The following is a 25,059-nucleotide window of genomic DNA, read 5'->3' as shown; positions in this document are numbered from 1 at the left end:
TCTGTGCTACTTAACTGATCAGTATTCCAGATGTTGTACTCTGGCTAGAGTCTCCTTAAGAAGTGTTCTTTTAATCTTTTTTGAGCGGTGTACAGTGTAATTCTGTGGGAATCAATAAAACATGTTTGCCTACTTTGAGCCAAAAATAAGTTTTTTCTCTTGAAGGTTAGACTTCCAACACTATCTTTGCTGTTGCAGAATTCTGTCATATATCTATTAAGGTTTCTCTGGGTCACGCTTCTCCTCCATATTCTGCACACCTTTATTGGGGTTAACAAGAACATCATAGAGATAGGCAGTTTCAGTTACAATGCTCTGTGCTTTCTTCACTCTTTAGATGTCTTGCGGGTTCAAACATTCGGCCGTAGTCACAGCTGATGGGAAGCTTTTCACTTTTGGTAATGGTGATTATGGAAGACTAGGGCTGGGGAACACCTCAAACAAGAAGCTGCCAGAGAAGGTCACTGCTCTGGAGGGCTACCATGTAGGACAGGTAAGACGTTCATTACTGTTACAGTTGGTGTCTGTGAAATGCTTGGATACGCGGCACATTCAGAGGATTTCTGTACTGTTACACTGTTACTGTTTTCTATACTGGAGAACAATATGAAGACATCAGTCGTCATGTGTCCACTGGTGCTATATGCTGATTGTGGACATTCAAAAAACACTGTGAAATAAATATTTCAGTGGTTCTTATATAGAGCTTTTCTACTCTGCCTGGGCACTCAAAGAGCTCATACGAGCACATGCTTTCTGTTTAACATTCACACGTTTACACACAGTGTTGTGCCCAAAGGATATTTGGCATACAGACTGGAGCCGATCAAGCTACCAACCTTCCAACCCCATCAGCTAATTTTTTTAAGGTTTTTGCAGTAATATGATTGTGCTCTAGGTGTTGTGACATTTTGGCAGATTATTTCTGGTTGCTGGAACTACTTTGGGGCAGTTTTGAGTTCTAATTGTTTTGATTATTTTCAGTTGTCCAGCCTTATCTTAGCTATTGATAGTTGGTGTTGTCGTGTGCTCCCTCCTCAGGTGGCTTGTGGTTTGAACCACACTTTAGTTGTCTCTGCTGATGGAATGATGGTTTGGGCCTTTGGCGATGGAGACTACGGGAAACTGGGACTTGGGAATTCCACAGCCAAGTCCTCACCTCAGGTACCTGCTGCATTGTGATGCCTGATCAATGAACTGAAGTTAATCTGTTGGCCTATCAAACAGTGAAACTGTTTGTGACCCTGACCTGTTTTGAAATCCTTAGAAAGTGGACGTGCTGTGTGGGATTGGTATAAAAAAAGTAGCCTGTGGAACTCAGTTTTCCGTGGCTTTAACCAAAGATGGCAAGGTTTTCACGTTTGGCCAAGGTAAGCTTAGCTTATTCCAGGTTTAAAAACAAAGTTAATCTATAACTGCCTTAAATCTGCATTCTTGTTAAAGGCCAGTCTGTAGGCAAATGTTCTTATAGCTCACTTGATCAACGACTTCATAAAACATTTTGCTGAGGAGTTTGAGTTCTCAGCCTTTCTCTCACCCACGTTGGGGTCTTAAAGACAGACCTAGCTGCCATGTAGAGCTGCCACAAACGATTATTTTTGCGATTAGTCGACTAATCAGATCATCATCGTTCAGCTTATTGCACCAGCAGCATCTGCTCCTATATAACTATCATTAGCTTACAGCTTTAAGTGTTTCAGGTCTGTGCTAACTAACAATAAAGACAAGATGGTAGTTTATTAAATTTTAATGACATTTGCAGATTGTTTCGGTGAAGTTTAATAAACTCCTTGCTATCTAAAATATAACAGGACACCGGAGTAAATTCTCGAGCATCTCACACTTCTGATAATCAGCTGTCTGCTTGACATTTATTCAGCTGTGTAAAAACTATAACTTTAATCTCAGACAAACTGATTTACTCAGGAACAAATAAAACACTGAAAAAAGCCAAACAATAACATTTTAAGTTATCTAAGTGACTCATATATATTTAACCTGAGTAGCGAAAGACAGCGGTGGGTTTGAAAACAATTTGCCGGGAGTCCGGTGTTCTCACGGCTCTAGTTTAGTGATGGGTCGTTCGCGAACGAAATGGCTCTTAGAGCCGGCTCTTTGACGTGAACGACGCGAGCCGGCTCCTTATCGCGAGACGTCACGTGGGTTTTTTTTTTTTTCTTTCTTTCTCTCAGCCTCTCTCTCGCACTTTTTTCCGCTTCACTCTGCACGCGAGCCTTGTGCTTTACGCTGGGCAGAGGGGGGAGGGGCGGTAGTTACACTCAGTAGCACAGGAACAGAGCCAGAGAGAGAGAAAGAGAGGCAGGGACAACAACATTAGAAAGGTATAGTAATCATCCACAACTATTTTCGGTTGCAGATGATAAAGGATTGAGAAAGTTTATTCATGCAGGTCCATATGACAGAGAATATGCATTTTCTTTTAGTTTTCATATTATAATTTATATTTAATTGTGTTGTGGTTTGCAGTGTTTTGTGTTCTTTTCACTTTAAATTTGTGAAAGGAAAAAGCTGAAAATTTAAATAGTTAAAACTTGAAATGTGAATAGTTGATTTTTGTATTATATGATTTATTTATTACATTTTATGTGGAGTGAATAAATAAAAGTATATTTACGGTGGCCCCTAGAGACAAAGCACATACAAACTTCAAATCACGTATGAACTCTGAAGCATGTACAAACTCCAAAACACGTAAAAACACGTACAAACTCCAAAACACGTAAAAACTCCAAAAACACGTACAAACTCCGAAGCACGTAAAAACTCAGAAGCATATAAAAACTCAGAAGCACATAAAAACTCAAAACACGTACAAAAGACAACAGAAGTGCTCCAGGATGCTGGGCGCAGTGTTGAGCCTTTGTTATCTTGTGGCTACACAAGCCAGCAAGTACCAACGACCGGATTTGGTGTGTGGTAATAACAGGTAAATGAACTTTTTTTTAAATTATTTGAATATATATATATGAGTGCCTGTGTGTAAATATACAAACAATACACACATGCTTTCAATTGTGTAATTTAAGTGATCTAGTAGCTCTGCTTTGGAAGTTCAGTTCATGCTAGAAATGTGTTTTGGAGTTTGTACGTGTTTTGTCTCTAGGGGCCACCGCATATATTTATATATAAACATATATAAATAAAACCACTTGTTTTTACGTTAGTAATTCCTTTTGTGCATAATTTTATATTATTGTTAATAATAAATTAATTAAAGCAACAAAACAACCTGAAGAGCCGGTTCGGAGCCGAAAGAGCCGGCTCTTTTTAGTGAGCCGAATCTCTAAAAAGAGCCGGAAATCCCATCACTACTCTAGTTAGCCTAGCCCCCGGCTCGCTATCGAGCTAGTGGGTAACAGACGTCTCCGAAAACGTCGGAGCGCTTTTGAAAATATGTGGTGTCCTGATAAACTGAGCAGATATTTGAGGTTTACACAGCTACATTCTCGCCTGAAAATATGTTAAACGTTTATTTTGTGACCCAGAAAGAATAATAAGAGTAATATTAAAACTAACTAGCTGCCGCCATTGTTGGAAACTGAGCTGGGCCGCGCTATGAATTCTGGGACACAGCTGCTTCTTCTTCTTCGGGGTTTAACGGCAGCTGGCATCCTTGTACATGCAGTGCTGCCATCTTCTGTTTCAGTCCGTTATTACACTCTTAAATCCTGCCACTTATTCCTGCGTCTTTTGAGATCTTACAAAGCTTCAAACGACGCGTCGACTATTAAATCAGTCGTCGACGATTTTGATAGTCGACGTAATCGTGACTAGTCGACTAATCGTGGCAGCCCTACTGCCATGTCGCCCATATTAGCTAATACCTGGGCTTTTATTTTTATTTAATTTTTATTTGAGACTCCCTTTCTCATTACATGATCTGTTTCAGACAAGCATACTAAAATGGTGAAACTTGTCCAAGATTTACAAAATCACATAAAAAATTCCCAGTGACAGATTCATAAAGTCGTTTATAGATCTTTTAAACTCTGCAAGCGATGCCATCTGAGAGAGCTCCGCTGTAATGTGGTCCATGATGACAGGGCAGGAAATGAGAAGGCCTTTTTTCCAAGCTCTGCACAAACTGATGGAACAGTGAATAGAATGGAAAACCAGAAAATGATTTATAGATATACCAATCAGCCAAAGAATGTTGATGTGTTAAAGGTTTACAGCCAGTTAGGTATCTTAATGCCTCATGATAAACTGAGAGTGAGCAGGAGGGCTGATGAACGATACCTTAAACCCGGAGGGTGGCAGCAGGAGAGAAATCATCTGTTTGTGAAAAAGTACCCCAACTTCAGCCTCAGTTTCTTTAACAGGTGGTCAGTATGTGACTTAAAAGATTATCATTGGTCACAGTATTTAAGTATTTGCAGAAGCCCACAGGTTTAATAGAAGTACTCTTAGTACTGTCTTTCTATTGTTTAGAGCAGGGGTGTCAAACTCAAATACACAGTGGGCCAAGATTCAAAACTGGAACAAAGTCGCGGGCTAACATTAATATTTATTGAAAAACAAATCTTCCTCCAGATTTAAGAATGAATCTTTTCTTATGGACTCAAACAAGTTTAGCTGAAAAACTGAATATGGAACAAGCAAAGCTTAATACTAAACTATATATATTAGCTGTATAATACCAGCAGGCCAGCTCTGATAGTCATTTGGTTTGGCTTCGTGGGCCAAATGTAATTAGGCTGCGGGCCGCCAGAGTTTGACACCTATGGGTTAGAGCAACATGACCGTGTTTTTTTCTACATTTAAAATGCAGCAGTGAGATGAAACAGCTGTGACTGCACACTACCCAAAGCTAAATGTGATTGTGCAAAAACCACGTTGGTGGTATTAATGCAAAAATAATAATGTACGCCCTGAGATAGAAACCTCTGTTAGTGACATTATGGTGCTCTATAAACTCCATAAGACAAAACTGAAACCCACAAACCCCTCAGTCCCATTTTTCTTATTTTATACGGGATATTAATAACACAATAATCTATAATCATATTAATGAATGCTAGTGAAAACAGTAGTTTATTATATAACATATTAAAATGAGTGTGATATTTAGATTTGGCCATTAGTGGTTTTAACACTGATTATGACAATTACACAATTGAGTTTTCACCATGAAGTCAAAGTGAGATTTTTTCCGTGCCATATTATTCAAATATATTTTTACCTTTTTTTGTTGAAGACCGCCTAATTGGCTTGCCAGAGGGTCGAGCCAGGAACCACAACCGGCCCCAACAGGTACCAGGTCTCTCAGGGATCCACATCCAGGATGTCGCTGTAGGAGCTGAACACACTCTGGTACTCTCCTCCACAGGAGATGTTTACACCTGGGGCAGCAACTCGGAGGGACAGGTAACATGCATACAATGCTTGTGGGAACATAAGTGTCAAAGTCTCAATAAGACTGTTTGCTGCTTATCTTATTTGAAGTAAATGGATTTACTGAAAATGTAGCCTTGTCATCTATCTTATATTACACACATAGAGAGCCTTGTGGCACACAATAGCTAAGATAAAAGGACGAGGACTCAGAAGCAGCCAAAGAAAAGTATCATTCAGACAGATATGATGTGAGCCACTCCAAAGCAGAACCAGATACACCACCCCAATATTTCAGCCTGTCAAGGAAAGTATGGTGGTGGACGGTATCAAACGTAGCGTTTCACATCAGAATATTCTCCAGCGTCACTTTGCATTAAAATGACACTGGACACTCAAAGAACAGAATGAGCCCCAGATTGAGATGTCTCCAGCACACTGTCTTTGTTTAAGACTGGTGTAATCTGCTTAGTCATAGCCTTTTCTAAACTCTTAGCAATAAATGATCATTTTGAGATTGGTCTGTAAATGCTAAGAAAAAGAATGAGTTGCCCCCAATGAGCAGGGACTCTCTCAGTGTTTCAAAGCTCCTAAGAGAAGTCTTTGGCCCATCCTTGGCCTCTGCACTGACTGGTAGATTCAGTTCAGTTGAATTCAGTTTTATTTATATACCAAATCACAACACAGTCGCCTCAAGGTGCTTTATATAGTGAGGTAAAGACCCTACAATAATCCAAACAGAGAAAACCTCAACAAAACTCTACAAGCAAGTGCTTTAGTGACAGGGGGAAGGAAAAACTCGCTTTTAACAGGACGACACCTTCAGCAGAACCAGGCTGGTAAATGGACTAGTTCTTATATAACGCTTTATAGAACTTGAACTTTTTCTAGTGATCTAAGTGCTTCTGTCTTGGAGAGCATTGGAATTAGTATCTTGCCCACAGATATTTGGCATACAGCGGCCAGGGATCAAACGCAGCAGATGACCTGAGCTACAGCCACCCCTTCAGTTGTAGCAGCGATTAGCTGCTCTGCTTCGCACAGGACCCAGAATCAGGTCATCTGCAAGATATTTAGCACGAGGTTCTCCACAAATCTGAGTGTGCAACTGGAGAGGGGCGCCTGTCGTCCAGCAGTCACAAAACGCTCAGCCAGCTGTCTTAGACTAACAAAAGATCCAGAGTGCTACGGTATCACTGAGTCTAAGCAGAATTCCTGCTGTGCCTCTCATACTGTGCAGGATTGCTACTGCAACAACACATCATCAGCAGGGTAATACTAACATTGCATTGTTTGCATTCCTGGCAGTCAGGTTTGATTTATTTTCAGAATTGATCTTGAGCTGTTATACACACTTATTCTTAAATGTTGACTTATGACTGTGTTGTGCAGCTGGGTCTGGGACACACCAACCATGTTAGAGAACCTACACTGGTAACAACGCTGCAGGGCAAGAACATCCATCAGATCTCTGCTGGACGCTGTCATAGTGCAGCGTGGACGGCTCCCTCTGTGCCGCCTCGAGCACCAGGTTACACAGACACACAAAATTCACATAATGCCTCCTGATATTTTGATACTTTCTCCCAGATATCAGATTTCCTGCTGTGCTGCTGGAACGTACAAAATACCAGAGCGTAATGGTTTTATTTTTATGTATTGTGCTTAGAAACCTGCCTTATAAACCACATCACATAGAAAATATGTCAAAGGGATTAGAGACAGAGCTTTGGATGGCTGCCACAACAAACAATAATTAGCATAACTGTGACAGCAGAAAATCTCTTTAATGTAACTTTTGTCATGAATGAGTCGACTTTTCTTCCCACACTTCTCAGTGTTCAGGGTGATCATATCTCACTCTAATCTTCCTCAGGCTCATCTGTACCTCTTCAGCTTGGCCTGCCAGCAGCAGTGCCTCCTCAGTACAGTGGGCTTAAAGAAGTGAGCATCGAGGCAGTGAGGGCCCGTTTGCGGCTCCTCTACCACTTCTCTGACCTCATGTACTCGTCATGGAGACTACTCAACCTCAGCCCTAACAACCAGGTGGGCAACGACTACAATAAAAACAAAAGACACTTGTACAGAAAATGTTTAGAAATTTGGTAAAAAATGTGTTGTTAGAATTTTTTGTAATGTGATACCAGTTATATTGTTCTGAATGATAGGCTTTAGCAGCCTTTGATATTTGACCTGGCAGTGATGCTAAGTGTTAGTTATGTCTTACTGTGTATTTTATCTACTACAGAAACAGCTTCTGGAAAAATACTGTTAGTTTAGTGCCTCTAACACATTGACTGTAACAAGCTGAAAACTCTCCCATAGATGTGAACAGAATGAGAAGAAGAAAATGGCTAAACTTAGATTTGTCTTTCCTTTGGTTTGCATCTCCAGCCTCAGTGACTGAAGGCACAGTCCAGGCTCTGAACACCTTCACTCTCATAACTGAAAGGCTGTAAAGGTGATTGAGTTCAGGCATAAACCCAGAAAAGGTGCATGTTGTACACACTTTTCGGTGTTTATTATGAAGCTCGGATTGCATCTTAAAATCTGACATTTGTGTTGTCACTTCCTGCGTTGACTGCACTAGAAGGAGCCAGTCACCTAAATATACAGCTAAATTAACACCCCCTGTCTCAGTCACGCTTTGTGACTTCCTCAGCACACTGTAGAAACACTGTGTGTCAGACACAAGCCAAAAGTCAGCACTCTGTCCTGGAGGCAGTTGGTGAAATTGACCTCTCAGTAGGTTGGTGGCCCCTTGTCCAGAGTCCTCCGATGGAAATGGTTGCGTCGTGGTCAATTGCAGAGAAGAATGAGGGCAGTAAGTCTTCACCCTGGTGGCAAAAAGGTCTACTTTTGCCTCGACAAACAGATCCCACAACTGGCCACTAGTAAAGGGTGTAATATTCATTCCCCCCTCTGGGGTTCCTGCCTGGAGAGAAAGTCCAGCCCCAGCATGTGTGGCTCTCGGAGACAGAAAATGAACACTAAATCATGAAAGCAGAGACTGAGATAGGTTTAACAGTGAAGGGGTACGTGCCCCTGTCTGGGCGTTTGTGTAACAGACCACTGTTGAACTGGACAAAGAAAGTTGAGAGCTTGAAACACGGCTGGGAGCTCTCACTGATTGGTGTGCAGCCTGTGCTGCACTGAAATTCAGACTCTGATGAGGGTGAGAAACGTGGGATTACCTGTTGTGGTCACCTGAACATCTGACAAGTCCGAACTAGGAATTACAACCTGAAACAGCAAAAATATATTTTTGTGTGCAGGGGGGTTTGTGACTTAAGGAGTGCCTCTTGGGCAGCACCAGATAGGGGAACTGGCATCTCCCTGCAGTTCTTAACTCAATCCCATAGCTAGGAGGACTGAGACGTCTTTCTCCTGGGCGTTGGGGCCCAAAGGTGGACCTTAGCTCCAGGCTGACTGGCGTGGAAGTTACCCCAGAGGCTGGGCTCTTGCTGGTGGTACACCCACATTAGCAGCAGTCGGTCCGCTCTCGGCGGTGGGAAGAGGAACAGCTAGCCTGTGTCATGTCTGGGAATGATATCACGCAAAGCTGCCGTCTGCTTCTTCCTCAGTTCAGATTCAAATGACCTGACAACAGATACTGGCTCATCCAAGTAGATAGCACTGTCCCTATCTGAGGTCAGATGTGCTACTATTATTGAAGCCATCTCTCTGTTAGGGAGCACACCACAAAGGGCACGGAGAATGTATTCCATTTTTACTTGGTTCTTATTAAGGTAGAAGTAGTTGTCTGGGGAAACCAATGGACCCAAGTTGCACCGGGTACATCGCCTGGTGCGACTGTATCACAGTGACTGAGCTCATGGCATGGGCAGCGCCCGCCTGAGAATTATAAATCTTGTCAGGCTGAGATGCAGAGCATGTACAGTGCTTGGATGGAAGAGATGTGGGATCAGCTACACCATATATGTGGAATGGGGATGCCTCCAGAAATGTAAACGGTAAATTTACCAGCTACAGCCATTCCGTAGGAGGCGGGTTGGCTAAGCCAGCCTTCTTTGTGCTGTCCAGCTCTAAATACTGTCCATAGCTGGGGATTCCCTAACCCAAGACGGTGGCTTGACACATGTGAAGTGGTTAGCTCGGAGACAAAGTCTGGGAATACTGGAAGGCAGTTATACTCTGTTGTCAGCTTCGCTGGAAGGAAAAACTCCACAAACTGCCAGAGATTTGTAGATGGCCTTTCCACTCTGAGCTTCTCCACTGTGTGATGAAACGTGGAAAAAACAGAGATGTTGTTTTGGCCTGCAAGCGGAGCAGCGGCGGCACACTGAGCCGACAACAGGCTCTGCTGTTCATCCATGAGAATGTCGATGAATGCCCAAGCTGATGTCCAGCACGTCATCATGTTGGTGAGCGTCCGCTGAGGCTAGCCAGTGCTCCCGCGTGGTTCATCCTCAGTCAGTCCAGATATTTGCAGAGACATCGACCAGATACTCCTCATCTTCAGATTTGGAAAAGCTGGAACCCTAGCGAGGGTATTGCAATGCAACAGCCGTTCTAGCACTTTCTCCGTCTTTCCAGGGTCGAGCCCTGGAGCTGGCAACAACATACACAGGCTTACTTTTCCCGGCGTGGTAAGTCCCCAGTCAGACAGGGCAACCTCATGCTGGTCATGCAAACAGCACCCATTAGGACGGGAGAAACAGAAGATTTCTGCTTTGCTTGCTTTGGTTTGGTACTCATGCCAAAATGCAAAGCAACAGTGCTGCACAAGGACACTTGAAATTTCCACTCTGTGGGAAGCCCACACACCAACTGAACAGTGGAGGCTAACACCAACGAGGCAGTTAAACTGACTTCATGCCAGCAGACAGCAGCTCTAACTATCAGTAGCTAGCCCAACTCGGCATCCCCTCAGTTTTTACGCTCAGGTGAAGTGTGAAAACTGCAGGATCAATGTGATCACAGAAGTCTATATGTGTCATCACAGGGCACGAATAGAGGTGCCTTAAGCCACAACATGCAGGGGCGTGATATCCCAAACTAAATGTTGTATGGACTGAAAGGGGACTACTATGTTACATCTTAATTGGAAAGATTTTTTCTTCCCTATAGTTTAGACGTTGCACAAATGTAGGGAAAAGATTTGGGGCTCCTCTTAATTAGTAAATACTAAATGTCATTTTAATTCTGCAGAGCTGTACCTCCCATTACAACGCCGGTACCTGGGGAATCGTCCAGGGCCAGTTAAGGCCCCTTTTGGCTCCCAGAGTGTATACGCTGCCTATGGTGCGGTCGATAGGCAAGACCATGGTGCAGGGCAAGAACTACGGTCCCCAGATCACTGTCAAACGCATCTCCACACGGTCAGTACTGGTAACTGTTTTTAGCCTGCAGTCAGAGGTTTCCATACACTCACCACTGGTATGAAGGTTTTAATGGTTGTTTTAAACTGTTCCAGGGTGGAATTGTTGTACTGCATAAAAAAATAGATGCATAACTACTTCATCAGCTACTGATGTTATAAATATAATTTTGTGCTTAAAGGTAAACTTAAAATCCCCTTCTTCCTTTTCACTTTGGTTTTCCATCACATTTGAACTCTGCAGAGGTCGGAAGTGTAAACCAATCTTTGTACAGATTGCTCGGCAAGTTGTAAAGTTGAATGCTTCAGATCTCCGACTTCCCTCAAGAGCCTGGAAGGTCAAACTAGTTGGAGAAGGTGCTGACGATGCAGGAGGGGTCTTTGATGACACCATCACAGAGATGTGTCAGGTATGTAAACATCTGGACTTGTTAGAACAAATTTTATTCCAGCTGTTTACTGGATGTCTGATAGAGCTACTACTTCTTCACTGTCATGTATATCTATCCATAGGAGTTGGAGACAGGAGTTGTGGACCTGCTCATCCCATCTCCCAATGCCACAGCAGAGGTTGGCTACAACAGAGACAGGTGAGAAGACCTTAATGAAACATGTAGGTCAGTTAATGTGTTGGAAGTTGTAGGACTTTAAGAGAGTAACTAATCCTTTGTTTGAAATAAAAGAAAGACATTTCTTTGATGGCATGCGCTAAACTGGATATGATACAGGGAAGATTAGCATGGTCTCTGTGCAAGGATGGCACGTAAATTCGTGAAGCGTTCCACATTTTTCAGCGGAGGCTTCAAACCGTGTCTGCCGTCTATTATATTGGGGAACGTTCGGTTGCTAGCAAACGAGATGGACGAGCTAACAGCGCTGACACGGAGTCAGAGGGAATATCGTGAGTGTAGCTTGATGTGTTTCACCGAATCATGGATGCACCGGGGTATTCCAGTGGACAGTGTGTCTTCCACACTGTTCGGGCGGACAGGGACAGCGCCACGAGCGGTAAGCAGAAAGGAAGAGGGCTTGCTGTTCTTGTTAACAAACAAACATAACAATCAAAGACTCGGGCCGTATTATTTGATCAGGGAATTTACCCTTGTAATGTTGGTGGCTGTTTACGACACTGCAGTGAATGCTCAGCCACCTACAGCCGTATCCAGAGCTGCACCACTCCCTCAGGATTGTTTACGAGTCCGTTGTGGCCAGTGCCATCCTCTATGCTGTTGCATTCTGGGACAGCATGCCAACAGACTCAATCAACTGCTCGGCAAGGCCAGTAATGTTGTGGGGATGGAGCTGGACTCTCTTAGGGTGTTTCTGACAGGTGGCTGTTGTCCAAGATAAGGACAGTGATGGACAGCACCTCCCACACACTGCATGACTTGCTAGCCAGTCACAGGAGCATGGACTGAGACACAGGAAATCATTCCTGCCTGTGGAACTCCTCCATCTAATACGCCGTACACACTGCAACAATTACACCCTTTGCACACGCTCTACAGTAAAATAACGAATGACAAAGTTTCACAGGTTAGAGTCAAATGTCAATCATATACATTTCACCTCTATAATATTCTTCATATGTATAAGTGAGCGATTTGTATGCGTGTATATTGTGCTATTTCTTAAATGTGTAAACTTTGTAATAGTCTAGTCTGTTACTGTTATTGCCTTGGAGCAACTGAAACCCACATAGTTTCCTTCTGGATTATTAAAGTATTCTGATTCTGATTTTGATAGATTCCTCCTCAACCCGTCAGCATGCCTGGATGAGCACATGCTCCAGTTTAAATTCTTAGGTATTCTTATGGGGGTAGCCATCCGCACCAAGAAGCCCCTGGATCTGCACTTGGCTCCTTTGGTTTGGAAGCAGTTGTGCTGCATCCCCTTGTTGCTGGAGGACCTGGAGGAAGTGGACCTGCTCTATGTGCAGACACTCAAAAGCATTCTTCACATTGAAGACAGCGGCATCACGGAGGATAATTTCCATGAGGTTAGAAAAGCATTTTGATTGTATGTTCGTGTGAGGATTATACTTAGACATTTAAATATTGAAACCACACTAAAGCAAGCCAGCAGCCACAAACACATCCATTCATTGAGCAGCGTTAACTGGGGTTGTTTAATAGAACATTAAATTCAATGTTTGGTTCATTTTTAGTGCAACAGAGAAAAAGCAGATGTCTACATTTAAGAACAGTTGAAATATGAAAGAAAACCTGTGTAATGTTACTTTGCTTGAGACAGGCTTACCTGGGTCCAACCTGGAATTAGGCCGGGGGAGCGGCTACATTGGCAAAGCGGGCTGGGTATCGTCTAACGTTGGGCAATATCTAAAATCTTTCCAACCGACATTCGACATGGGCAGAGCAATATATAGTTATGCACAGACTGATTTGCGCTTTTAGGCTTTATAGGGTGAAAGGTAAAGACCCTACAGTAATACAGAGAAAGCCCAACAATCGAAAGACCCCCTATGAGCAAGCACTTGGCGAAAGTGGGAAGGAAAAACTCCCTTTTAACAGGAAGAAACCTCCAGCAGGCTCAGGGAGGAGGAGCCAGATGGGGGTGAGGAGAGGAATACTGAAGAAAAGACGCTGCAGATGAGAGCTCATTTCTGCCACATGAGCTTTCATGCGTTGGATGAAATGAATAAATGAACAGAACAATGAACGGTTGTTAGATTTAGTGGAAAGCTTTTATAGAAAACCATACAGTGGCCTTTATTTACCATGACTGCAGACGTTATTGACTTGTATTCTATGCTTTGCTTGTCTTTCTAATGCGTTCTCTTTGATAATATAATTGTCATATTCTAGTACAAAGCCTCATTTTGATCTGCTTCTTTTAGGCCATGGACATAACTGCTTTTTAACTACGTGTTCAAATAGAAAAACAGCAGTTTGTCTTATCAAACTCAGATCTGGGGACAAAGATTAATTGTCACTGATCCACAGGGCCCAAGGTTTATTATTTAGGACTTAGAGATGTGGAGATTTTAGGTATATTTTTAAATCATTAATGTAATTCCATCACAGGTCCTTTCTTTATGAAGTGAAGTTCTCTAACCTCAGTGAGCTCTTTGCCAGTACTCACAGTTTTTGTGTTTGTTTTGCAGATGATTCCTCTGGATTCCTTTGTCGGGCAGAGTGCAGATGGTAAAATGGTCCCCATTATCCCAGGAGGGAACAGCATCCCTCTCACTTTCTCCAACAGGAAGGAATATGTGGAAAGAGCTATTGAGTACAGACTGCATGAAATCGACCGTCAGGTACAGAAAAGGCCTTTACACACCAGACATGTCAAATCCATGCGAATATTTTGTGTATTAAAAATATTTTTCGGACTCACCTCTTCAGTACAACAGCACAAACTCCATTTTTCCAGTTTTCTGGATCTGAATAAACAGATCTGACCAATCAGATCACTGCCTTGGGCAACAAATGCGATTGTAAGTCAAATCATGCAATGATATGGAAATAGTAAAATGTTACTATTTTACCTCAGATTGGATGGAGTCAGATTCTCAGTGTTTTAAGTTTCCTGTTTAGAGACATCAGGACGAGCTCGTCGATGTTGACTCTTTTCACAGTGTGGTTTTTTTTCTTTTTTTAAAAAAATAAATAAATATGTGTTTATTAAAAACATGGATTAACTTCAAAGTCATAAAAAAGTGTGGAAGTGTTTTAAACCTGTGTTGGGTCAAAGACCCACTTATTGGCCATAGCTGTGGTTGTAACTAAAGACTTCGGATAGACGTCTGGGAAGCATTTTGACTTGACTTTCCTTTGGAGTTTATTTGGGTCATATGAAATTGAACTGAACTTGTACGTCTTGGTCATACTGTTTCAAAACTTCGTTGGCTAAGGACTTCTCAGTCACCAGTTGTTAGCCACTGAGCATTCACAGGGGAATGAACAGATGATCCAGATACAGGAACACAGTGTTTGTCTGCTGTTTCAACATGGAAACCCTAATAACAGCAAGCTGTGTGCAGGACTGGAAACAAACAAGAACGTCTCTTTAGCTGAACTGACCGTTAGATAAAACGTGACTTTGGCCTTAACACGGACATAAGTCTTCTCCTGTGGGCTCATCTCTCCCAGGTGGCAGCAGTGCGTGAGGGCATGTCGTGGATCGTGCCGGTGCCGCTACTGTCCCTGCTCACTGCCAAGCAGCTGGAGCAGATGGTTTGTGGCATGCCGGAGATCTGCTGCGATGTGCTCAAGAAGGTGGTGCGCTACAGAGAGGTGGATGAACAGCACTCCTTGGTGCAGTGGTTTTGGCAGACCCTGGAGGAGTTCTCCAACGAGGAGCGTGTCCTCTTCATGCGCTTTGTCTCAGGTCGCTCGAGGCTCCCTGCTAACACAGCTGATATCTCCCAGAGGTTTCAGATCATGAAGGTGGACAGGGTAAGTAGAGCGGTGCATTGTCATCATGAAAAAATGCCCAATTATTTTCCTTAAATCCCCTGGGGAATCTAAGTGATTGGCAATGAGCTGAGCAGGGAAAATAACTTTTCTCTGGATGAGGCAGTTCAGAGACAGAGGACCTCAGTCTACGTTTATCTGGGGGCATTTTGGTTCTTTTGTTCTCCCATCTTCAATGGACCGCTGCGTAACTCAGGACACTATTAACTATCGTTATGAGTGTACAATAACATATTTTTGCATTTCCTGGCAGTGTGAATGCTGGAAATTTAAAGATTTTGCCTGAAGTGTTTAAAAATATTTGAAATAGTCAAAGCTGAACTTCCTGAATGAGCTTAATTTAATTAGATTACCAAATTATCAGCCAGCTTTAGTGTAAAAAGTAGAAGCACAAAATTGAAAAATGGGCTAAATAAAACCAAAAAGTCCATCATTTTACTCTAAAATAATAGCCACGGGTGTCCGCTTTCATCCCCGGTTATTGTGATAGATATTTGTCTCTCATAAATGTCCCCAAAGCGCTGCCTCCTCCGTCCAACTCTTCCACAGGGAACAATGTGAAAACCGTCTAAATTTCATGTGAAAATCCGAATCGCAGGCTGTTTCCACCCTGTCACGACATCCACATACTAAACTCTACAGATAGGAAAATTTAAGAATTTGTAGACTAGGAGTTGTTGGCGCTCACGGTGAAAGAAGTTTCCTTATACAACAGTTTTCTCTTAGGAAGCATTTCAGAGACAAATTTCTGTCTATTTCAACCTGAAGCTGACAGAAGTCTGGGTCACCTGACAAGAGTCACTATAGCAACCGGTCCTCACACCTGCATCCTGATGGGCGCTCTCTCACCCAGCCAAGATCCATCTCAAATTATATCAGTTTTTACTCTCCAGCCATTATCTTCATCTTAAAACGTAGGGCGGTTTGTCCTCAGCCTCACAAACCAACTCTGCCTTCAGGCTCGGGCTCATAGTAGCCCTGGCCTGCATCTTAATTAGTGAATTAATTAAGATGCAGGTGTCAAAAAAACAACACAGTGCTTCAGAAACACTGTGCCGAGGCTTTGTTCATCAGCACATCACTCCTTCAGTACCTGATTCTTTGGTTTATAAGGAAGTGAACCACTGGCAGGATTTGCGGTCTTTTGTGCGAGACATAGTGAACTGCTGTGCGACATTGAGATATGGAGTCAGCAACAAAAAGAAGATGTTCTGCCTATTCCTGAATAAAAACCACTTTAATAAGGAGTTCTACCCACAGGTCTAAACTGTACATAAGAAATGCACCGTACATATATAGTGATAGAATTATAACCATCAATAATCTGGGAGTTAACATGAAGGCAGATCTTAAACTTGGTCAGAGCTTTTTTAAATTTAAGCCCGTCTTATCAAAGCAGCTTTTTGAGACAGTAATCTACGCCTTTGTTACTTCTAGGCTGGATTATTGTAACGCACTTTATTGTGATGCAGTGCGCCTTTTAACTGGAACAAAAAAGTCTGGGCACATTACCTCCATTCTAATTTCACTCCACCAGCTACCTGTACCTTTTAGTTCTTTTATTTTTAAATCTCTAATTGGCCCTTACCTCTCGGGGCTACTACAGCCATATACACCTGCCTGCTACCTTACGTCCACCAATCAGCAGCTCCTTAAGGCACCAAAAACTAAGTATACATTTAGAGGTGCTTTTGAGGAGGCTGCTCCAAAGGGGCTGTAGCTTTTATTAAATTAGATACAATTTTATTTTATGTGTTTATGCTTTTTGTATATGTACAGCACTTTGTGAACCCTGGTTTTATGTTGGTGTGGTATTATATAAGCTTTGGTCACTGGTGAAATACATAATCAGGCAGAGGCAGGGACCTCACAGCACAGGCGTAGTCCCAGCCTATTATAAGAGTGTGTTGCACATTATTATATATAGTCTTTTTTTTATGAATAAAAAATATCAAGACGTCACAGGTTCTGTAGAGCAGTTCATTTAACTTTTAGATTCAAGCTGCGCTTCATATTTTTGGCCACCAGAGTTTCGTGCTGAAAAGCTTCGAGTAATGAAGTTTCATTTGTCCATTAAACATCTTAACATAAAACCAGAGTTCACAAAGTGCTGTACATGCTAATAGCATAAGTAAAGAAAATTAAAATGAGATAAGATAAAATAAATAACTAAAAACCTAAAATAAATTGAAACATGTCAAAACAAATTGAGTCAACCCCTCTAATCAATGCCAAAGGCTTCAGCGAATGAATATGTTCTAAGAAGACTTTTAGATTCAGAGAGAGAAGAGGCCTAACATGCAAGGGCAGATCGTTCCACAGCTTCGGAGCAGCTACAGCAGAAGCACGATCACCTTTAGATTTATACTTAGTTTTCAGTACCTTAAGCAGCTGCTGATTGGCGGACCTAAGGGAACGGGCAGGTGTATATGGTTGTAGTAGCTCGGAGAGGTAGGGGGGGGGGGCCAGGCCATCAAGAGATTTAAAGGCAAATAAGAGAATTTTAAAAACAATCCTGAAACGTACAGGTAGCCAGTGGAGTGAAATTAAAATTGGGGTAATGTGCTCAAACTTTTTTGTTCCAGTTAAAAGACGAGCTGCATCACTAACCCCACAATAAAGTGCGTTACAATAATCCAGCCTAGAAGTAACAAAGGCATGGATTACTGTCTCAAAATGCTGTTTCGATAAGAACGGCTTTATTTTGGCTAATTCCCTCAAATGAACAAAGCTAGATCTGACAACAGCTCTGACCTGGCTTTCAAGTTTAAGATTTGCCTCTATTTTAACTCCCAGATTAGTGATGACTGGTTTAACATACTGTGCCAGCGAACCAAGATCTATAGTAGTGGCCTCAGAAGCGCCACCAAAAACCATCACTTCCACCAGGGTATTTAAAAGTAGCGCAGACTGGGGGGCAGAGCCTTGAGCTTTCACGTCCGTCTTCTGTGTCATCACCACCCAGTGTGGATTTGCCAGACGGAGACCGTCTGTATTTTTAAGATCCGACTTTCATTTTTGATAAAGCGTATAGCTGGGATGACCGTGAACCCTTCCTTCGTTATGCTGCAGTAGGCCGGACCTGCTGGGGCTTCTCATGATGCATGACCACTTGCATGTTTCTTCTTCACTCACATTCACTCACTTTCCATTAAATCATTAGTGTACTGTTGTTTGTTCTTTACCTTATTATATAAAGTGCCTTGAGGCGACTGTTGTTGTGATTTGGTACCAACTGAATTGAATTTAGGAGAGCAGCGTTTGGCCTGCCACAGAACGACACTGTGTGAGGTTTAAGTAATTTGGAATTTGTTGTGTGTCCTCCACAGCCCTACGACAGCTTGCCCACCTCTCAGACATGTTTCTTCCAGCTGCGCTTGCCTCCGTACTCAAGCCAGGCTGTCATGGCTGAGAGGCTGCGCTACGCCATCAATAACTGCCGCTCCATCGACATGGACAACTACATGCTCTCCCGAAACGTGGACAATGCCGAGGGCTCTGACACTGACTACTGATCCAAGCAGTTCTTCACACGCACACAAATAAACTCGGCAGAAATGAGCAGGAACAGCCAGTATTATCCAAACCGCACCATCGTAGGAAACTCTTAAGCAGATGGGCTATTTTCTAATCTGTTTTATGTCGATTAAACAGCACAACTTTTCATTTCTCTTTGTGGTTTATTAGCAGTTTTTATTGACACAAATTCATACGAGAAATGCATTTAGTGTTTTATTATCTTTTTTTGTGCACATCCCATTTTCAGGGCTTCTGAATGGAGATATGTTTATTTGTTTGGAAATGTGTATAGAACCTTATCAAGCAAGCTGTGGAGAAAGAAACACATTGTACATTGTGTAAAATGCTACATTAGGGAAAATGTCATATTTATTGTTTTCATTGCCTATGCCAAGTTTCCCAAACCATATAAAAGACCTGACAATAAATGCTGCATAATTGATTTGTTCTGTTGCTGGAGTTGGCTATTTCCATGGTAAAAAGAAAAACCCTTCATCATAAATGGATTAATTTATGTGAGAAGTACAAAATATCACAAATGCCACTGTGTGACAGGAAGAAATAAACTGGAAAAAAATAACGACCCGAGCAGGTGAAACAGATTCTCGTGACGCGGCGCTTTGGGAAGTCCCTCCTTCCCATTTCCTTATTTTTTTGCACATTTGTCATATTTTCATTATTTCGATCAAACAAATGTTAATGTCGAACATAGATGTCCCTAGTAAATACAACATGCAGTTTTTAGTTGAGTCCATTCATTACACGAAACATCCGTGACAAATGGTTAACTTACTCAATCTAAAATGAAATCTTCACTTTAAAAATGCAGAGTTTTTACTGGAGTTATTTTTATGTAATAGTAAAATGTTTTGATGATGAAAAATATGCTAGAACTCAGAAAGGTCTTGATGCATGCTCAATAATCCAGGTAAGGAAATCCCAAAAGGTTGATTGTGTTCATGTGGACGCAGCGTTTTCAGTGGGAGAAACGTTTCATCACTCATCCAGGTGACTGCTTTGGTCTCCGCTGACTGCAGGTTTCCCCGAAATTGAATTGAAACCAGACCTAGTTTTATTCTTGAGATCATCTTCTGCTGGTCTAACAGCACAGGTATACACGGAGCTAGTCTCTAGTTCAACAACCAAATCTGTGAGATTAATATCCTTTCTATCCATGTTTAAACTGAAATATCATCATGCAACATTATGCCTTTGGATCACTTTTCTAAGGGTAAGTGGTAAATGGCCTGCATTTGTATAGCGCTTTACTTACTCCCTAAGGACCCCAAAGCACTTTACACTACATTCATCCACACATTCACACACTGGTGATGGCAGCTACATTGTAGCCACAGCCACCCTGGGGCGCACTGACAGAGGCGAGGCTGCCGGACACTGGCGCCACCGGGCCCTCTGACCACCACCAGTAGGCAAACATGACCGATCTTGATGAAACTTTGCATAAAGAAAATTAAATACATAAAGCACATATAAGAATATTTTATACAAATACCACAATATATTTGTACATTTGACAGGTCAGCTGAGTACAGGATGGGATGTCAGATTAGAAAGTTAATAATATAAACATGCACATATTATCCAGTGAGGACCATGCACTCACTGAGGGCAGGCAAACTGATGATGACAGTGAGGAAGATCAGAACCCAGAAACAGTTTTGAGGTGCTGTTAGGAGGTCAGGGGTCAGTTCATTTGTTAGGAACAAATCTTGTCAGAAATACTTCTTCCTCCTAGCGTTTTTCCCGCTCGGTTGTAGGGTCCGCTTTTCTGCAAAGTCGTCTCCACTTGGGTCGGTCAAGGGCGTCGGTCAGATCGGCTTCGATCTTCTTCACGTCGTACTCTTGTCAGAAATACATGCACCTGAATTGTATTGACAAAAGCATTTAGAGCTGTAGTATTGTTCGCTCTGATTTTCTTTCCTGTCCAGGTTCCCAAAAGATAAAATTAGAAGTTTAGTGAAATGAGTAGTCCGCAACCCTCATTCTTAAATCAGACTTTGACTAGACAACTTGTTTAAATCATAGTACTGATCCCATCAGTTTTTACATTTGTTGGGATTCATTTCTCTAAGGCTCATATCTCATAATTAGAATCACATATTTGTGTTTTATTTTTTACTTGACATTGCTATACAACTACAGGCCATTTACCATAAAATGAACCCAACACATTTTACAGTCACTTTTTACAGCAGAACTTTACAAAAACAAATTTCCATATTCTCCAGAATTCTGTTGTTCATGTTAATCATGAACATCACACACAATACCAGGTCTTTCCAGTGGTGCCAAATCCTGGACGTTATGCTGGAGCCCCAACCTGTGCATCCAGTTTAGGCGCTGGCTCTGATGGTGGCCTGTCGGTACCTATCGGCTGCCTCCAGAGTCCCACAGGCTAACCAAGCCCGGTAGGCTGGTTACCACCACGACAGGCACCAACCACTTTGCGGCCACAGCTCCGTGCAGCAGCTTCGGCAATGGAGCTGCTGAACGTGGTCCATTCGGACTCAATGTCCCCAGTCTCCCTCGGAATGCTGTTGAAGCTCTGCCGGAGGTGTGCGTTGAAGATGTCGCGGACTGGGGCCTCTGCTAGACGTTCCCAGCACACCCTCACTGTACATTTGGGTCCTGATCCAACTCACCACCAGGTGGTGATCAGTTGACAGCTCAGCCGCTCTCTTTGCCCGAGTGTCCAAAACATATGGCCTCAGGTCTGGTGATACGATTACAAAATCGATCATCGACCTGTGGCCTAGAGTGTCCTGGTGCCACGTGCACTTATGTTTGAACATGGTGTTCGTTATGGCCAAACTGTGGTTTGCACAGAAGTCCAATAACAAAACACCGCTCGGGTTCAGATCCGGGAGGCCGTTCCTCCCAATAACGCCCTTCCAGGTCTCACTGTCATTGCCCACATGAGCATTAAAGTCTCCCAGTAGGACAACAGAGTCCCTAGGAGGAGCACCCTCCAGTGCCCCACTCAGGGACTCCAAGAAGGCTGGGTACTCTGAACTGCCGCTCGGAGCATAAGCACAGATGACAGCCAGGACCCGTTTCCTGACCCAAAGGCGAAGGGAACAAACCGTCTCGTCCACTGGGAAAAACCCCAACATACCAGTAGCAAGCCGAGGGGGTACCAAGATACCCACCCCAGCCCGCCGCCTCTCACCAGGGGCAACTCCAGACTGAGACAGAGTCCAGCCCCTCTCTAGGAGACTGGTTCCAGAGCCCAGGGCAAGCGTTGAGGTGAGCCCAACTATATCTAGCTGGTACCTCTCAACCTCACGCACTAGCTCAGGCTCCTTCCCCACTAGAGAGGTGACATTCCATGTCCCAGTTGCCAGTCTTGGTAGCCGGGGATTGGTCCGCCAGGGCCTCCGCTCCTGTCTGCTGCCCGACTCACATTGCACCCAACCCCCACGGTGCCTCCTGCGGGTGGTGGGCCTGCAGGAAGATGGGCTCATGTCCCTTTTTCGGGCTGTGGCCGACTAAGGCCCGGCCACCAGATGCTCACCCTCGGGCACCCACCCCGGGCCTGGCTCCAGGGCGGGGCCCCAGTAAACCTAACCCGGGCAGGGTAAACTGTTCCCGATGGTCTTTTCATAGGGGTCTTCTGAATTGCTCTTTGTCAGGACCAATTTGCCATGGGAGACCCTACCAGGGGGCAAATGCCCCCACACAACATAGCCCCTGGGATCCCTGGGACACACAAACCCCTCAACCAACATAAGGTAGCGATCAGCGGAGGGGCAAAAAAATCCCAAACAAGCAAATTGAACCCGACATCTATGATTTGATTTCTTTGCATGTGTGGATTGGATGGGTTGTTACTGAGATGAGGTGATGATTTCATGTCAATAGCGCCTTTAGAAATATATTTACTAAGAAAACTGGTGACGTATTCAATACTTGCACTTAGTTTTACCTGCTGTATGAAAAGATATGCTGTGTTTGGTTGTGATTGTCTCCACTACCTTACAAAGGTATCGACCTAATTAAAAGGAATGACAGTAACATCTCACATCCTCTGGAAAAAGAATGAGCAAACACGCATCCTTTTGCAAAGCTTTTATTTAGGTCTCTGCTGGACAGGTGGGATTTAGATTCTATGTAAATTTACAGGCTTGTGTCTGTTAATGTATATAAATATATAAATTTCCTCTTCTATGTGCAAACCAATAAGCACGCCAAAGCATGAAGAATAATTAGTCTCCAGGTCAGGCCTGAAAAGACAAGGAAACATTAACCATAATGTGTTATTCACACTATTTATATCCAATGAAAAGTAAAGCTGATATATAATGTTGGATCTGGAGACTTTGCTATGTCCAACTGTTTGTATTCACTAACCAGACACTTTATTAGATAAGCTTCCTCAACTGCACATGAAATCAAATATTTAATCAGCCAGTGACATGGCAGCAACTCAGTGACATGTAGGCATGTCAAAAAACCCTCAAGTTCAAACTGATCGTAATTTAAGTGATTTTGATAGTGGCTTTTAGTGCCATATAGGCTGGTCTGATTATTTCACAAAATGCTGATCTACTGGAATTTTCCCACATGATCACCTCGGGGGTTTACAGAGAAATAGCTGCAGTTCACTCTTTTGTTGATGGTTAGGCTGGTTAGACTTCTCTGACTTTCAAAGTGATAAGAAGAGAACAGTGCCTCAGAAAAACACTGAAAATGTAATGCTTCTTACCTGACTGATTCATTCCACCTGTTGGTGCTGAAGTAACAGAGTCTAGAGGAAAACAAATGCGCCTGGTTAGCATTAGAGCTGTTAACACTAACACAGTTGACTCCCTTTCTTTCAGGCCTCAGTTTGTGCCATGATCCCAAAAAGAAATGACTAATTCTCAGGTATGAATAAAAAAATAAACAAGTTTTCCTTTACAATAAACAGGATGGAAATTAAAATGAATACATCCTACCCTAATACTTAATACTTAAAATATTATATACAGGGTGGGCCATTTGTATGGATACACGGTAATAACATGGGAATGGTTGGTGATATTAAAGTCCTGTTTGTGGCACATTAGTATATGTGAGGGGGCAAACTTGTGACATTACCAATAAGTTTGATGTGTCACATGGCCCTCGTCCTATTGAAAAAACAAAAGTTGTATCCAAGATGGCCGACTTCTAAATGGCCACCATGGTCACCACCCATCTTGAGGAGTTTGCCCCCTCACATATACTAATGTGCCACAAACAGGACTTTAATATCACCAACCATTCCCATGTTATTACGGTGTATCCATATAAATGGCCACCCTGTAGTTTATATAGCCATTTAAAGTAAATGTATTTTAATGTAAAAATTAAATGAAAATAATAAACAGTGCAACATTTTTTCTAATGAACATCAGGGAATGCCTCCCTTGTGGCAACCCCCCCCCCCCCTTCCCAAAAAACAAACAAACAAAAAAAAAAAAACTGTCACAATTATATAAATGAGAATAGTTACTGTGATGTTCACAAAGTCCTGTTTGAGATCAAGAAAAATGACGAGTGGGTCTGACTGTGAAACACTGCTTCTTCATTTGCTAATGAGGTGCCAGTCACAAGTAATTAGTCAGTGAGGAGCATAGAAAAATAATATGACAGATTTTCAAAATACACATGATTCATTTCATTCAACATGACCCTAAACTAGCGGCGAGCAAATGAAGCTTACTGAAGCTTGTATTTAAAAAAGGTTCATCACTCAAAGCTTCCCAATAGCTTTTGGTGCCACCTGGTGGGCAAAACTATGAAGAGCAGCTTGAATCTACAAATTAAAATGAACTGCTTCATTATGATTGCCCACTCTACAGAGCTAACAGCTAATAGCAATCTAATATTGGGCTGCCATTGTGGTGCTTTGAATGTGTATTTTGGGGGGTGCTGCCTGTATGTGCCTCAGGTCCTTGTTTCAAACTGTAACAGGGGATTTGAGGTTTTAATAAGATGGACAAGTGTCATAATGCTGGATGAGCTCATTAACCATTACAACTAAGTAAGATGCAATACAATAACTACAACTTGAAAAAATACTTTAAAACTAATGATAATACGTTCAATTAACTTCAGAAGTGTCGGGATTCATCTTTCATGTAACACGTGATGCTCAGTGTCTGAGGTCACATCTGAAATCCAGCAAAGAAGCCGGCGCTCATCAAACAGCATGTTGATGTTGGTTCTATCACCACATTTTGGAGGCGACTGGAAGAGGGAAATAAGGTCGGTTAAGTCCACGCTCCAGGTCATCCTAAAGGATCAAATCAAATAGTGCCTGAAGAAGTCTTCTTCACAGCACTCACTAAAATGGAAGGGATCCTTAATGCTAAACCTCTTGGCTAAATATCATCTGATATTGCTGATCCTGACCCAATTGTA

At 42.6% G+C, this 25,059-nt stretch overlaps 1 protein-coding gene across 9 annotated transcripts in view; it reads left to right on the top strand.

The window, feature by feature from the left end:
- Positions 1-19,093, top strand: part of herc1 (HECT and RLD domain containing E3 ubiquitin protein ligase family member 1) — a 97,808-nt gene extending 78,715 nt beyond the window's left edge. For all 9 annotated transcript variants that reach the window (XM_080885251.1, XM_080885253.1, XM_080885257.1 and 6 more), the window contains exons 67-79: positions 338-493; positions 1,042-1,164; positions 1,268-1,370; positions 5,219-5,388; positions 6,748-6,886; positions 7,232-7,401; positions 10,528-10,697; positions 10,941-11,106; positions 11,210-11,286; positions 12,443-12,695; positions 13,821-13,973; positions 14,809-15,114; positions 18,462-19,093. In XM_080885251.1, the coding sequence (XP_080741377.1) occupies positions 338-493; positions 1,042-1,164; positions 1,268-1,370; positions 5,219-5,388; positions 6,748-6,886; positions 7,232-7,401; positions 10,528-10,697; positions 10,941-11,106; positions 11,210-11,286; positions 12,443-12,695; positions 13,821-13,973; positions 14,809-15,114; positions 18,462-18,647 (2,172 nt within the window). In that variant the 3' untranslated portion in view covers positions 18,648-19,093. The remainder of the gene's footprint in view (positions 1-337; positions 494-1,041; positions 1,165-1,267; positions 1,371-5,218; positions 5,389-6,747; positions 6,887-7,231; positions 7,402-10,527; positions 10,698-10,940; positions 11,107-11,209; positions 11,287-12,442; positions 12,696-13,820; positions 13,974-14,808; positions 15,115-18,461) is intronic.
- Positions 19,094-25,059: the final 5,966 nt, after the last annotated feature.

This window comes from Rhamphochromis sp. 'chilingali' (genome assembly GCF_963969265.1).
Source record: "Rhamphochromis sp. 'chilingali' genome assembly, chromosome: 6".
NCBI lineage: Eukaryota > Metazoa > Chordata > Actinopteri > Cichliformes > Cichlidae > Rhamphochromis > Rhamphochromis sp. 'chilingali'.
The sequence above is the reverse complement of the archived record's forward strand: the minus strand, read 5'-3'. Positions and strand labels throughout refer to the sequence as shown.